The 12,680-nt window shown below is 38.7% G+C and overlaps 1 protein-coding gene across 2 annotated transcripts in view; it reads left to right on the forward strand.

Moving 5' to 3' along the window:
- TSPAN12 (tetraspanin 12) overlaps positions 1-12,680 on the forward strand; it is a 47,877-nt gene that overhangs the window by 10,732 nt on the left and 24,465 nt on the right. For both annotated transcript variants that reach the window (XM_083830949.1, XM_083830948.1), the window contains exons 2-3: positions 3,904-3,986; positions 4,636-4,771. In XM_083830949.1, coding sequence (XP_083687075.1) covers positions 3,904-3,986; positions 4,636-4,771 — 219 coding nt within the window. The remainder of the gene's footprint in view (positions 1-3,903; positions 3,987-4,635; positions 4,772-12,680) is intronic.

Raw genomic sequence — 12,680 nt, forward strand, 5'->3', positions numbered from 1 at the left:
CCATCAAGTCGATTGATGGGTATGAGCTAATGTTTGATAATCTTTTGTCTCTAAACTAACCATCAACCTCAGTCATTAATGTAGGGTAGTCTGTTGCAAGCACATTTTTCATCCTGCATGGTGTTCCTGCCCAGAGGCTGATTTCTGCTGATCAGAAGGGATATAACTTTTTTTTTCCCAGCACTACCTTTTTATGTCACTATGAGCTACTAAGCACTTGCTGGATTATATGCCATAAAATATACCTTTTATAATCAGCCTATTGCTGAATTGCTTTTTTATATTCTCATGGTTTACCCTTCTGTATGCCTTCTTATTAAATAAGGGGTTTTTGAGTATTTGCATGTTCTCTTTCTGAGCCACGTCTTTATGCCACCCCAATTTGACAGTGCTACAGACTTTCATCGACGTGAATCCAACGTGTCTAAGAAGTCTGCCTTTCAGGTTATTCAGATAATAATTCACTTGGCACCTTACTTTGAAGAAGGTCCAACGGTGCTTCTCATGGATGGTGTCCATTTGGCAGAACGTGTTGCTCAGGAAAGTGTCTGTGTAGCAGCGTGGTAAGGCATTGTGCTTGTATGGTTTTTGAGTGATGCTGAGCTAGCTGTTGTGTTGATACCATGGAGGCATTGCAAGCACAGGAGAAGGCAGTAACTTCAGAAGAAGTTAATTGTGCTGAGATCATTCAGAGCACAGGATGGGTGAGCAGGTGAGCTATAGCTTGGTTCTCACTGTGGTTTCGGGGGGGATTTTCTTACGTGTAATTTATATCCAAGAAGAAACAGTTGTAATTAGCTAATAGCTATTTACACTGAATGAGAACAATCAGGGAGACCTAAATGGCTAAAAGCTTTTTGAATGAAGTGTGGGAGTTTTCATATAGATCTTGTTCTCATGGGTTGAAATAGCATTCATGGGGTTACATTACTGGCGAAGGCTGTTTTCTGGGTGAAGGGAAATGGCCCTTTTCTTCCAGTTGCTGTTCATGGTGAATGAAACCAGTCACGTTCCATGATACCGCCATGAAGCATTTCTCTAGAAGTCATGTAGCCGTGTTGGCCATAGCTTTGAGATGTATCTGCCTAGACTTCCTCGTCAGTGTTGTGAGATGAGTGGAAGTCTCTTAAACATAGGTAGATTTTATGTGGGGAGGTATACATATCTAGATAGAGAAAACTCAGCTTGGGAAGACAGAGAGAAGTAAAAGTTCCCTTAGTTCATGATTTGCCTTTGTAGGCAGGTCCTTTCTTCTAGCAGACTGAATGGTTCTCTCAGTGGTGGGAAACTGCTTGTTTCTTTTGGTCTCTAGGAAGTCTTTTCTGTCCCCTCTGCATTTTAGCAGCTTGCTCCTTGATCTTTCTGTCTCTGAATGACCTGCAGGCTCCAAGCTCCTTGTGGTGACTGTTTTGCCTCCCACATCCTCACCTTCTCTGAAGAAGAGTCTCTCACCTTCTTGCAAGGAATCTACCGCCCTCATTGTCTTGTGGGAATGTAATGCTGCACACAGAAGGCAGAAAGAAAACAAATGTGGGCTGTGAGTTCTTAGCAGAGAATGAGGACTAGGTGGTCTACCAGTTCAAGTAGAAGAAAATATTATTTAGCAAGTGAAATTATTTTCTGGTGTAGTTTTTTTAGTAGGGACCATCTGGCTTTTATTAAAAGCTGCTGAGGAGTGTGGTTTTGAAGGACTTCTCACTACTGAACACCACTGCTATAAAGCAAAGTACCAAATTTATTTCTTCTTCAAGTATCTTACTATAAATTAAACAATGGAAGTGCAAGCTAACGCTTTCTGTGTATGTATCAGCAGACCTTGTGGGAAGGGTTAAAAATGTTTTCTGTTAATTTTTGACCATAAGAAGGTGGGCTACATGCCTGAAGTCTTCCTTACTTCTCTTTGTGTTAGAAACATGATTTTTGTTGCTTGTATAACATTTGCCTGCTGCTTTCTTCCAATAAGATAGTTGTTGTCTAGGAGTTCAGCTAGGAGGAAATGCCTCTTGTCCTTCCTCCTGCAGCATCCTGCATTATCAATTAAACAGAACAGAAAATGCTCTTCGCTCCTACTGTTTCACCAAACAAAATAGCTCCCACAGAGCTTAAAAGACGTGGGCCCTGACACGCATGTATGCAGTAGGTTCGTCGTATGTGCAAGCTTTCATGGCTATGCTTGCTGCACCCCAAGCAGCTGGCATTCTCACTGGCACCACCCAGCCCAAGGCAGTGCCTGTAGCTGGTGCATCAGTTTTCAAAAGCGGGATGAAGCAGTGGGGTAGGTGCTGAGACTTCTCATGATATCCTAAAGGCAGAACTGGCCTGCTGTGAGCATGCTGCAGGCAAACACAGAGTGTTGCAAGGAGCCAGTAAAGACACAGAGGAACTTTTCTTGTGCATTAGATTCGAGCCAGTTAAGTAGTTCTTTGTGATAGCTTTAAGGAAATGTGAAGGCTTGTGAGAAGCTAGCTGTTACTATTGAAGGTAACAGGGGAGGCTGGCACTTCACGTTGGTTTTAGAAGCAGTTAATGTAATGCTGGGTTTTCCTAGCATCCACCTATATGATGCTTAGGCCTCCATCCCTCAGCTAGGCAGTGGTAGTTCTGAGATTGTGAGCCTGCCAGGTTCATCCCCCAAACTGCAATTCAGACTTGTGTCGATGTGAGAGGGATCTGCGTCCAAATTCTCCTTTGGGTGTAATAAACCAGCTGAATTCTATGAAATGGCTTGAGAAGTAAGCAGTGGTATTAGTAACCTTAACTTTGCTCCATTTTTTAGAAAAGCTGAGTGGTTCCCTCCTTTCCTTCAAGTTCATAGATGCATCTCGCACTCTGTTTGGAGAGTAGTGCCGTGTCTGTTCGGTGCACCTGGAGGGAAATGGCAGTGCTCTTGTGAGCAGAGAGCGTGCACAAATGCAGGGATGGCTGCTGCTGTGATGCCCCTCCTCTAGGAGGCAGGGAGTACTGACTTACCTAGCTGCTCTTTCCAGACCTGGAATTGTACCCAGTGGAAAATACCTAGACAAGTACTGTGCAGAATGCTGTGTCCTCTGGCAGGACCTCTGCCTTCAGCACAGAGCACAAGGAGGTGAGGTGGGCATGTTCTGACCACGTCTCTCAGGTCTGTCTGCCCAGGAGTTTCTACTTGTAGATCCCAGGCGTGCTGGGGAGCACGATGGCACTGGGTGGTAAAAACTCAGCTCTACCAAGGCCGTGGCCATTCTGGGTGGGCTTCGTCTCCAGGGTTTTATTTTCTGTAGTGTAGTGGCTTTGTCTCTCAAGTGCATGGCAGCTAGACATCCAACACTTGAGTGGCACAGGCTTTATAATCTAAGTCAAAAGCGGTGAACTTCATCATTTCGCAGTTCAGGAAACTGAGGCTTCAGAGCATGACTTTACTTGAATGAGAGGATCAGATTCTTCCAAACTTAACCACGAGATTTATCTTGTCTCCTATCAGTGCCATTGTATCCTGTATGTGGCTTCAGACGATTCTTTACTGGCTGTGCACCTGTAGGTGGCTTCATGATTTCACATGAACAGGTGGATGTCATCTCTGAGCCCTGAAAGAGTCACTGGTTTTAGCAGCGTAAATTCCCCCTCTTGTTTCTATGGTACCTTGTGCAGCTGTGGGACTTAGGTCAGCATTGGCATCACTCCATGGGGTGGAAGAGAAGGTATTCCAGGCATTAATTATCCGTTCTGGAAGAGAAGATAATTGTTACTGGCTGCCTAAATACTTGGGCAACAGACCAACTCTGAGCATATAGAAGCACGATTCTGGGGACAGTCTGCTGTTCAGATAAATGATTACATGACAGATGTTATTAATCTTCTACTTAAACTATGAATGATCTTGCATTTTTTTTTAAATATGTGATAAATAACTTCATCTTTTCTGTTTAGTTGATGTCCATCAGTGTTTTAGGTGTTTCTGCTTGGATGAGAGACTACCTGAATAATGTTCTCACTTTAACTGCAGAAACAAGGTAAACCTCTCCTTAAACCTCGTAATCTGTGTAGGTGAATGATTGTGGTATATGTTGTTTCTTCCGTATAGCAACTTTCCTAATTAGGATTTCTAGAATTAAGAAGCCTTCAGTTAAGGTAATTATTGTTTTGATGAAAGGTGTATTTTTACAGGCATTATTGGCATCAGTTGAAATTTGAGATAGGGGAGATACAAATTTAATCTTGTTTTATTCCTCTTGACAGGGATCGATTTTTGGCCAATTGCCAACGTGTAACCATATTATATTTCTGTATAGTTTTGAATACTTTGAGTATAGTTTTTATTTAGTCCAGAGATTTAAGAATGCTGTTAGTTCTGTTACTGTGGTGCTTATGAGTCCTATTTATGGAACAGGGCCTCACTGTGCTACGTGCTGTGCAAGTGTAGGACAGGCACTTTGCCTTTTGCCCCAAAGAGATTTCAGACTATGCATTCATTACCTTCTGGTACCTGAATACAGCATTTGACTAAAAACACATCGAAGAGATTTCTGTGAAGCTTGTAAGGTACTGGAAATAACACATCTGCTAATCCACACTTTTCGTTTTAGTGGCTATATTATGTTTTTCCACTGTATAATTTTTGTGTGATTATGTTATTTTGATTATGGTTCTGATTGGTTTCAGGGTGGAAGAGGCTGTCATTTTGACTTACTTTCCTGTGGTCCATCCAGTCATGATTGCAGTCTGCTGTTTCCTTATCCTAGTTGGAATGTTGGGCTACTGTGGAACGGTGAAAAGAAATCTGTTGCTCCTTGTCTGGGTATGTTTCATAACCTCTAACAACAGCTAACTTCTGCTTCACTTCAACAGTGTAAGAAAAGTTTTAATCCTCTGGCACTAGATAAATACTGATTATTTTTTATTACCATGTTGAGTTATGGTATCAGTGAGGAATTGTAATTGCTAAGCACACAGTAGCAAAAAATTTATTGCTTAGACTGCATTATGCTGTGACCAAAAGACAAACAGTGTTTCATTTTTAAAAATCTACTTCATTTAGTAAAGGAGTTGCAGAAGAGAAAAATAACAAACTCTTAAATACTAATAATTACAGGAACACGAGTCTGAGTGGTCTGAAATAAGAATCAGAAGGGTAGCACAAGGGTTTGAGTGTTCAATAGCTGGATAACCCAGCCTTTATACTCACTATTGATTGTAGGAATAAAGCAAAGTAATAGCATTTGTAGCTGATGAAAGTTGATTCAGAGCGCATTCAGAAGCTTTACATTCTTTTACCCAGATGTGGAGTTTTGCACTTGCATTTGTTTGTAAGCGAGTTTAAACATAAATGTTAAGTAGCCAGCTTTTTTCCTTTGTTTGGAGGTTACATAACTGAGCCAAGAGCAGCTGAAAACCAGTAGCCACTCCTGCACAAGGCTTTATGTAAAATTTAACTACAATGAGGCTTTGACTGTAAAAGGAGTCAAATGCCTTTTAATTCATCTAGAAGTCAGGGAGTTTGAGGACAGGCAGCCCTTGTTCAAGAAACCCTTCAACAGATTTCAAAGATTTAGATTTAAAAAATATTTAGACCTTTGGCAACACTAAAATCAAGGATGCCATGTACCTGCATGCTTCTAAGAAATCTAAGTGGTAGCCCTTTGCAGAGCTGGTCTTTGTCTTTTAGTGCAAGGATTAGTGGAATTCCAAGCAGTGTGTACACGTAAGCAATGGATGTGAGAGAGGTATATCAGATTTGTCTACTGTTTTTGCAATGGGAGAAAGTGGACTGGTAAAATCCTTCAGCTCTTGAGAATATCTTGGAGTCTTGTACATGTAGAATTGGCTTCTTGCTGTTTTTTTTTTTTTTCACTGCATTGTATGTTGGGTTCTTCCAAAGTGTGTACTGTTGTACTTTTCTATTGGTTTAAGGCTAAAGTACGTGATGCCTGGACCTCAAAAATGTTACACAAAATGACCCCCAAAAAAACGAAGTGAGACTTGTCTCAGAAGTTGTCTGAGATTTATGCAACCATTGCTTTTATCTAATTGGAAATAATCTAAACAATCAGGAAACTGTGCTGGGGCTTTGCATTAAAATCTTTTTCTTTCTTTTTTCTTTTTTTTATTTTTTTGAGAAAAAATTTGAGAAAATTGGGGTAAGCTTTATTTGAGATTTCAGACAGGAGGTCTGTATCACAAGCGTCCCTTAATTGCAAGATGGCAAATACTGCTTCTCCCTTTGGATATTAAGCACCTAGTACAATATGAAGATTATTTTTTCAAAGTTATATAATTAAGAAAAACTATCGTTTAAATATGAAAGCTTTCTAATGCAATAGTCATGCATTTTATATTTCTAGATCTTGCCAGTCAGTGAGAACAAGTTTTATGACACGTTACTTAGTTATAAGCACTTGCATAAAACTAGCAGTTTCATGTAATTTCATACTACATAATTATCTAGTAATCTTACATATTTTGTATAGCGCTGTTCATATACTTGTGTTATATAGATAATGAAAGTACTAAAAGATGGTAAACTTCATTAAGCTCTTATTTTTTCTGGTAAGGTTGTAAGATTATTTTCATTGTGTGTTTTATGGTGGTGATAACTTTTAATGGGAATTAAAATTAATTAAAAGGCAAAAGCAACTACATAATGTTATATAGTTGGCCTATATATAGGCCAATGTTACATAGTATCTGAAAAAAAAGTTTGTTTTTGCTATAAAACTTTCAAAAAATCATAACTAATTACAAAGAAACAGTAAGAAAAAAGTTAAAACTGTTGTTTGCCTTCAGTTTATTTAAGCTGCCTGTGAAAAGAAGTCAGTTATGGCTTTTATGGCCGTCTGGAAATAAATTATTCGAAGTGTGTTTAGGCAGTCAAATTACACTATATCAGAACAAGACATTTCTGTCATTTACCTTGCAATATTTCATTCTCCGGAGCCTTAGAATTTGCTTTTGCTAGTGAAACTGATAAGCAAAATTAAGCTATCTTAAGTATGTTGTTGTTTTTGATTAATTGCTAATACAATCTTGTTATACTGCACAAGTATGCAGACAAAAGTCAATGCTTCATTCATCAGACTAATCAGAAAAGTGATGGATCTACAAAATGAGCTTTTGTAAAACCAGATGAACTAAAACAAAAGAACCTTCTTGTAAAACATTAACAACCTCTTCAATCATGGTTTTAATCTTCTTTTTGAAGTCCACAGCAGCCATAATGACAGCAAGCAAAGATACTTGGATCCACATCCTGATGTTCCTGACAGCATACTAATTGCTAATGCTAATGTGGTTAATTGAATTGGATTTTTGGAAAAATCTAATAAAGCATAAGGACTGTAAAATGTATATATCAGTGTGTTAGATATTTTTAATACAACAGAATACTATATCTATTTTCCAAATTTTATCTTGCAATTAAATGTTTGAAACTTTTCCAGCTTCATGTGGGACATAAATATAAATTGAACTAATGTTTACTCTGCTTTATAGTAAGGAAGTATAACACCTCAGTATTCTGAGGTGTATGCTCTGGATTGTTTGTAGAACCAGCAATTTTAAGCTATCAACATTTAACTTTAATTGTTTTAGGAATATATAGTCCTGAGGGCTAGTGGTATAAATAACCCAGGGTGTATACTGTAAGTGTCTGTAATGTCATTTTTTTTGTTCTGCAAATGACCAACATCCTAATTTAGAAATGAATATTTCACGTGCTGAAGATCTCCTCAAAGTTATTGTGAGGTTGTCTTGCTGCATTTTGCAGCATTGACAATTCAAGTATTAGGATAAATCCTCTAAGATGGGTAGGTTTGATTATTGTTCATATGATAAATGACTGTTTTATTCCATCATAGTATTTCATACCCCAAATATCTGCAGTTTACTCTACTAGTATTGTGGAACAACCTTTAACAAATTAAAACCAAACATCAAAAAAAAAACAAAACACCACCACAAACAAACAAAAAAAAGAATACTTTTTGGTGCGTGAGAATTTATAAAAAGAAAATAGATGTAACGTTAAGTACATCTGGTCATCTTGATTTAGGACTGTAACATAAAGCTTATGTATTTCATAGTCCTTGGGATTTAAATATAGTTAACTAAAGCTATAGAGTTAACCTTAGGGAGAGGCTGCCAGGGGGATGTTGTGTTGCATGTTGTGTGAGACTTTGATTAGTGGCTTTTGCTTTGTGTTCTGCTGCAGCTAGGGTCACATCTCATAAATGGTCTGGTCTCTTTCCAGCTGCCATTTCCATTGTATATCAGATATGTGCTACAAAGACTTCACTAGAAAGCACATTCTTCACTTGTAGGCCTGTTCTGCCACTGGTGATGTGTGCCCTATTTCAGGGGAGACTACCTGAGAGGTTTCTGAAATACGTGCAAAGGGGGAACAGATTATCTTCTGAGACTGTGATTTCTCAAGATCGCAACATGCTCGGAATGACTTCATGAGAATGCTAGCCAAGCACTCCTTCTGTTTTGAATGTAAGGTGAACAATAGTGACAAGTTTAGTTAGAATTCAGCTTGATTCTGTTCTAAATATTTAAGAGATTAAAAAAAAAAAGACAAGAAGCACATTTAGATGTTAGTGTGGTTTTGTTTTGTAAGTGTTCTATTTACTAAGTTGATATGGTTGAGATGCCTAGCAATATACAAGTATAACATGACTTCTTCAGTCCTTCCATTTTCTTCTACTTTGATTCACTTAAAAATGAGTCTTGTGCTTTAAGTCAAATGAAATTCTTCTACTGTGTTTTCTAAAAACCTGCATTGAGAGGGTTTTTCAGAGGCACAGAAGAAATTCCTTATCTTTTGTATCTAGAAAATTGCCTGTAGAAAGGATACCATTTCTAAAATAAGACCATATTGCCCAAGTAAGTTTTAAGTTTACAGTAACTTTCTTCTAAAGAGAAAGCTGTTGCTGTTTATCAGGCAAATTCAGTGCATCTAGCACAGTGCAAAATCATACTAACTTAAATAATTTCAGTGGTTCCATCTGTATGTTTAAAAAATTTATAGAACCAAAGCGTCAGAGGTAGACTTTTTTAATATTAACCACAAAAATAATCTCTTCTATAGAGAAACTTTTGTTGCATACTGGAGCCTCATTTTCTTCTTTCCTGTTAACATTTATAGTAAACTTTCCTCAGGAGTTTTCTAGTTTACTGATAGGAATGCTTTACAAAACCAGAAACACTTTTGACTTAGACTCCTGTTGTCACCAGTGTGTTAGCTGAACTGTAATTGTAATTCAGTGAATCTCCCTTTGCTCAGCTTGGCCTAGGAGGGCAGCTCTGTTCTCCTTGTTCCAGCCATGGAATACAGTTGCATCCAATATTTTTGTCTATTAAGGAGTTGGTTTGTTGCTGATTCAGTGGCAGGCTAGTCGGTGTGAGAGTGTTAGCAAAATGTGCAGTAGCACTTTGTAGTGGGGAGTTGAGGAAAGATGGGTTGCTCATGGTTGTAAGTTTGGGAATGAGATGGAGACCCAGGCTTATTTTTTATTTAGAGATTTGGACTGTGATGCCAGCCTGAATTGGAAGATCTCAACCCCTTCAAGTCACTGCATTGACTTTAGAAACAGTCTAAGGATGACAAGCTGGAGTCCAGCTTTTTTTTTTGTGGTTCTTGTTACAGTTTTTCCAAAAATTATTTAACTTAAAAAGAAAAAAAAAAAGAAAAAAAAAGAAAAAAAAAAGGAACTATTCTTTGCCTTTTGTCTTCTGAAGCTGTACATGTTTTGGATTGTTTTTAAGGTCTGTTGTGCACATAGCCTAACTTCATTGAAAAACCAACGAAAACAACAAAACCAAAACGTGCACATATTCTTTGAGAATAGTAACCTTAAGGGTGTGTGAATTTTATGAAGTTTTGTTTCATTTAAACAGCAAGAGGAAACTCTGTTGCTTGACAAAAAGCTCTTCATGAAAATCCCACTGGAAAATATTTTCCTGGCTGGAGTTGTATTGCAAATTCTGGCATTTACTGCTATGACTTTTCTGTAATTATAGCATTCAAACATATCTGGCTGTGCTTTCACAAAAGGAAAAACTGTTAGGAATATTTGGTCAATAGGGCAAGTTTTCTTACTGATTTTTCATCATAAAATTGTCAGAGAAATAAATATTGTTCAGAGCTAAATATTCATAGACCCCTGTTGGTGTGTGGTCAAACTGTTTGTTAATTCAGTTGTGGCAGAACTGGGTTGCAGATTGGAACTTGACAGGCTGAATTGTCTGCTAAACAAGTTGAAACACAACCAGATAAATCATTAGAATTATTTACTTACCAGAAGTGTGTCATCATTTGGACCAGATGATCTTGGAGGTCTTCTCCAACCTTAATGATTCTATGATTATTAAACTACTAAGCATCGAAAGGGAAGAAATAACTGACAAACATACTGTAATCCCATGCAGTTTAGAATTAGACAGACTGGTGTTCTTAATTTTTGCATTTTGTGCCTCTTTTTTGTGTTCATCAGCACCTCTTTATATAAATATGGTGTGACTGGGAGGAAAACCAGTAAATTCAGATATGAGCAACTTTATGAAGAAAATAAATATAGGACTATTTTTTTTATTTTGTTTTACATATTTCTAATTTTCAGTCTGAAGCTGAGCTGCGTGCGATGTCTAATAATGTATAACCATCTTTTTGTCTTGAGACTGGATAGAGGGTAAGCTTCTTTCCTGTTCAGAACAGGGTTTTAAAGGTACAAAAAAATGGTTAGATTTAGAGAACAGCGTCGGTGATGCCACAAAATAAAGCTTGGCTTTTCTGGAGAAGGTGCGTTGTGTGGGTCTCAGAACGGGGAGTGGACTACGGTGGTCTTAGGGTTTGGTGCCAGCCTCCCTATCTGCCTGCCTAGGCATGAAGTGTACTGTGGTGTCCCTATCTTCTCAACACAAACATACGTTGCTGTGTATGTACTTACAAGGCTTTTTCCAAGGCAAGTGCTTTGAAACTATACCTAATTTTCTTAGCTGGAAGAGGGAGCTTAAAGACATGAGATACAAGTTGCCTAGCTTTATGGTTTCTTGGGAGGCATTTAGAGATGAAGATTGCTGTCTGTTGGACAAACAACAAATGAGCAGATGCGCATTTGAACAACAAGGAGGGAAAAGTGTTAGGGTGGAGAAACATGTCAGGAATTGAGCTGGTGGGAGTGTCCAGGTCTTCTTGTGAATGCTTGGCTTAAATCCAAATGTTTGCTGTGCTCAGGCTGATGATCACCCCTCTGCTTAGCAGCTGTCTTGTAATACAAGGGCACAGCCAGCACAGTGCAGTTTGGTGCAGTTAGCAGTAGCTTCAAAATAAAAACTGACCAGCAACTCCAAGGCCTTTCAGGAAAATGCCTTTGGCTTATGCAAGGTTCGACACCATGATTATGATGCTGTCAGTTAAAATAGGTTTTTCATGTACTTCTGCAACAGTGAAGAGCCTCTTGCTCATCCTTTTGGAAAAAGGCATAGTGCTAAGTTGAAAGGCACATATCTGTTGAAAGTAGTCATTTTGTGGTCCCACTATGTTTTCAGTTTGAAACATGCTGCCTGAACGTCCGTGTCACATTTTGCTCTACACGCCATACTTTTAGGCTCACCTGAAGAGGGTTGAATATTTTGCCTTCTTTTTGGGATGTAAGTCCTGAGTATTGGTTTTACAAGGTGTCACTGGGTCTGGCATCATGATTTAAATGTTTTCATGTGAACTTTGTTCCTTTTATCTTCCTTGTTCCCATTTTCCCCCATTACTACTTATGCTGTTAATATTATTTTCTTCTTACAACTTCCTGAAAGTCATTGACGTCCAGGGCTGTAAAAAGGACTGAACTGCTCTCTGATGAATAGAGGAGGAAAGATAGTAATAATTGAAGTGGGATGACGGAAGTGGGTACAAAGGAAGCTATTGAAAGAACAGGGACTGATATGACAGTAGGTACAAGGGATTGGGGGTGCTGAGGCAAGAAAGTGGGGAGCGATACCGGGATGAGAATAAAGGGTACATCTTCACTGAGAAGCGAAGACGGGGACCTGCTCAGATGATATGTTTTCTTGTTGCTGTAGGGCATTTTTTTTCCTTTTGTCCTTCCCAGCTCCAAGCTGATAGCTTGTTTGCCCAGCTTCTTTTCCTCCACTGAAAGGAACAGGGGACAGAAGAGTTCCAGAAAGGAGGGGAGTAAGTGAGTAAGGAGATCCACAAAGCCCAGTCAAACCTCTGTGTCTTGTCTGAAATGCAGCCCAGCCTCACCAGTGGCCTACCTTTCTTTTGTCACAAAGTGAAAATGGAGTGCACATCCTGTCATGTAAATTCATCTCTTTCCTGCCTAATCTCACTGTTTGACTAATTAACCACAGAGGCACTGTGCTACGTGTGGTATCAATTTTGTACCTGAGAAGAGCACTTTCCACTCACAATGGTGAATGTTAGAAGTGTTTAGGGGCATGCTGAGGCAGACTTACTGTGTGTATCAGCACTGACATGGTCTATTTTACAAGGAAAAAGGATTTTCTTGGCCAGAGAAGGATTTTTATAATGTTTAATTTCCTTGATAGAAAATGAAGAGGAGGAAAAAGTGATCAAGGGGGCTGCGTTTTGAAAAATCTGTACAGAACAGGAAACTTTAGTTTTTCATATAAATCCTATGAAATACAGGGAGAAAAATGGGGAAAGGAATATTCTAAGCCCTGAGGAAATTATG

This window comes from Anser anser (genome assembly GCF_964211835.1).
Source record: "Anser anser genome assembly, chromosome: 1".
Classification (NCBI taxonomy): domain Eukaryota; kingdom Metazoa; phylum Chordata; class Aves; order Anseriformes; family Anatidae; genus Anser; species Anser anser.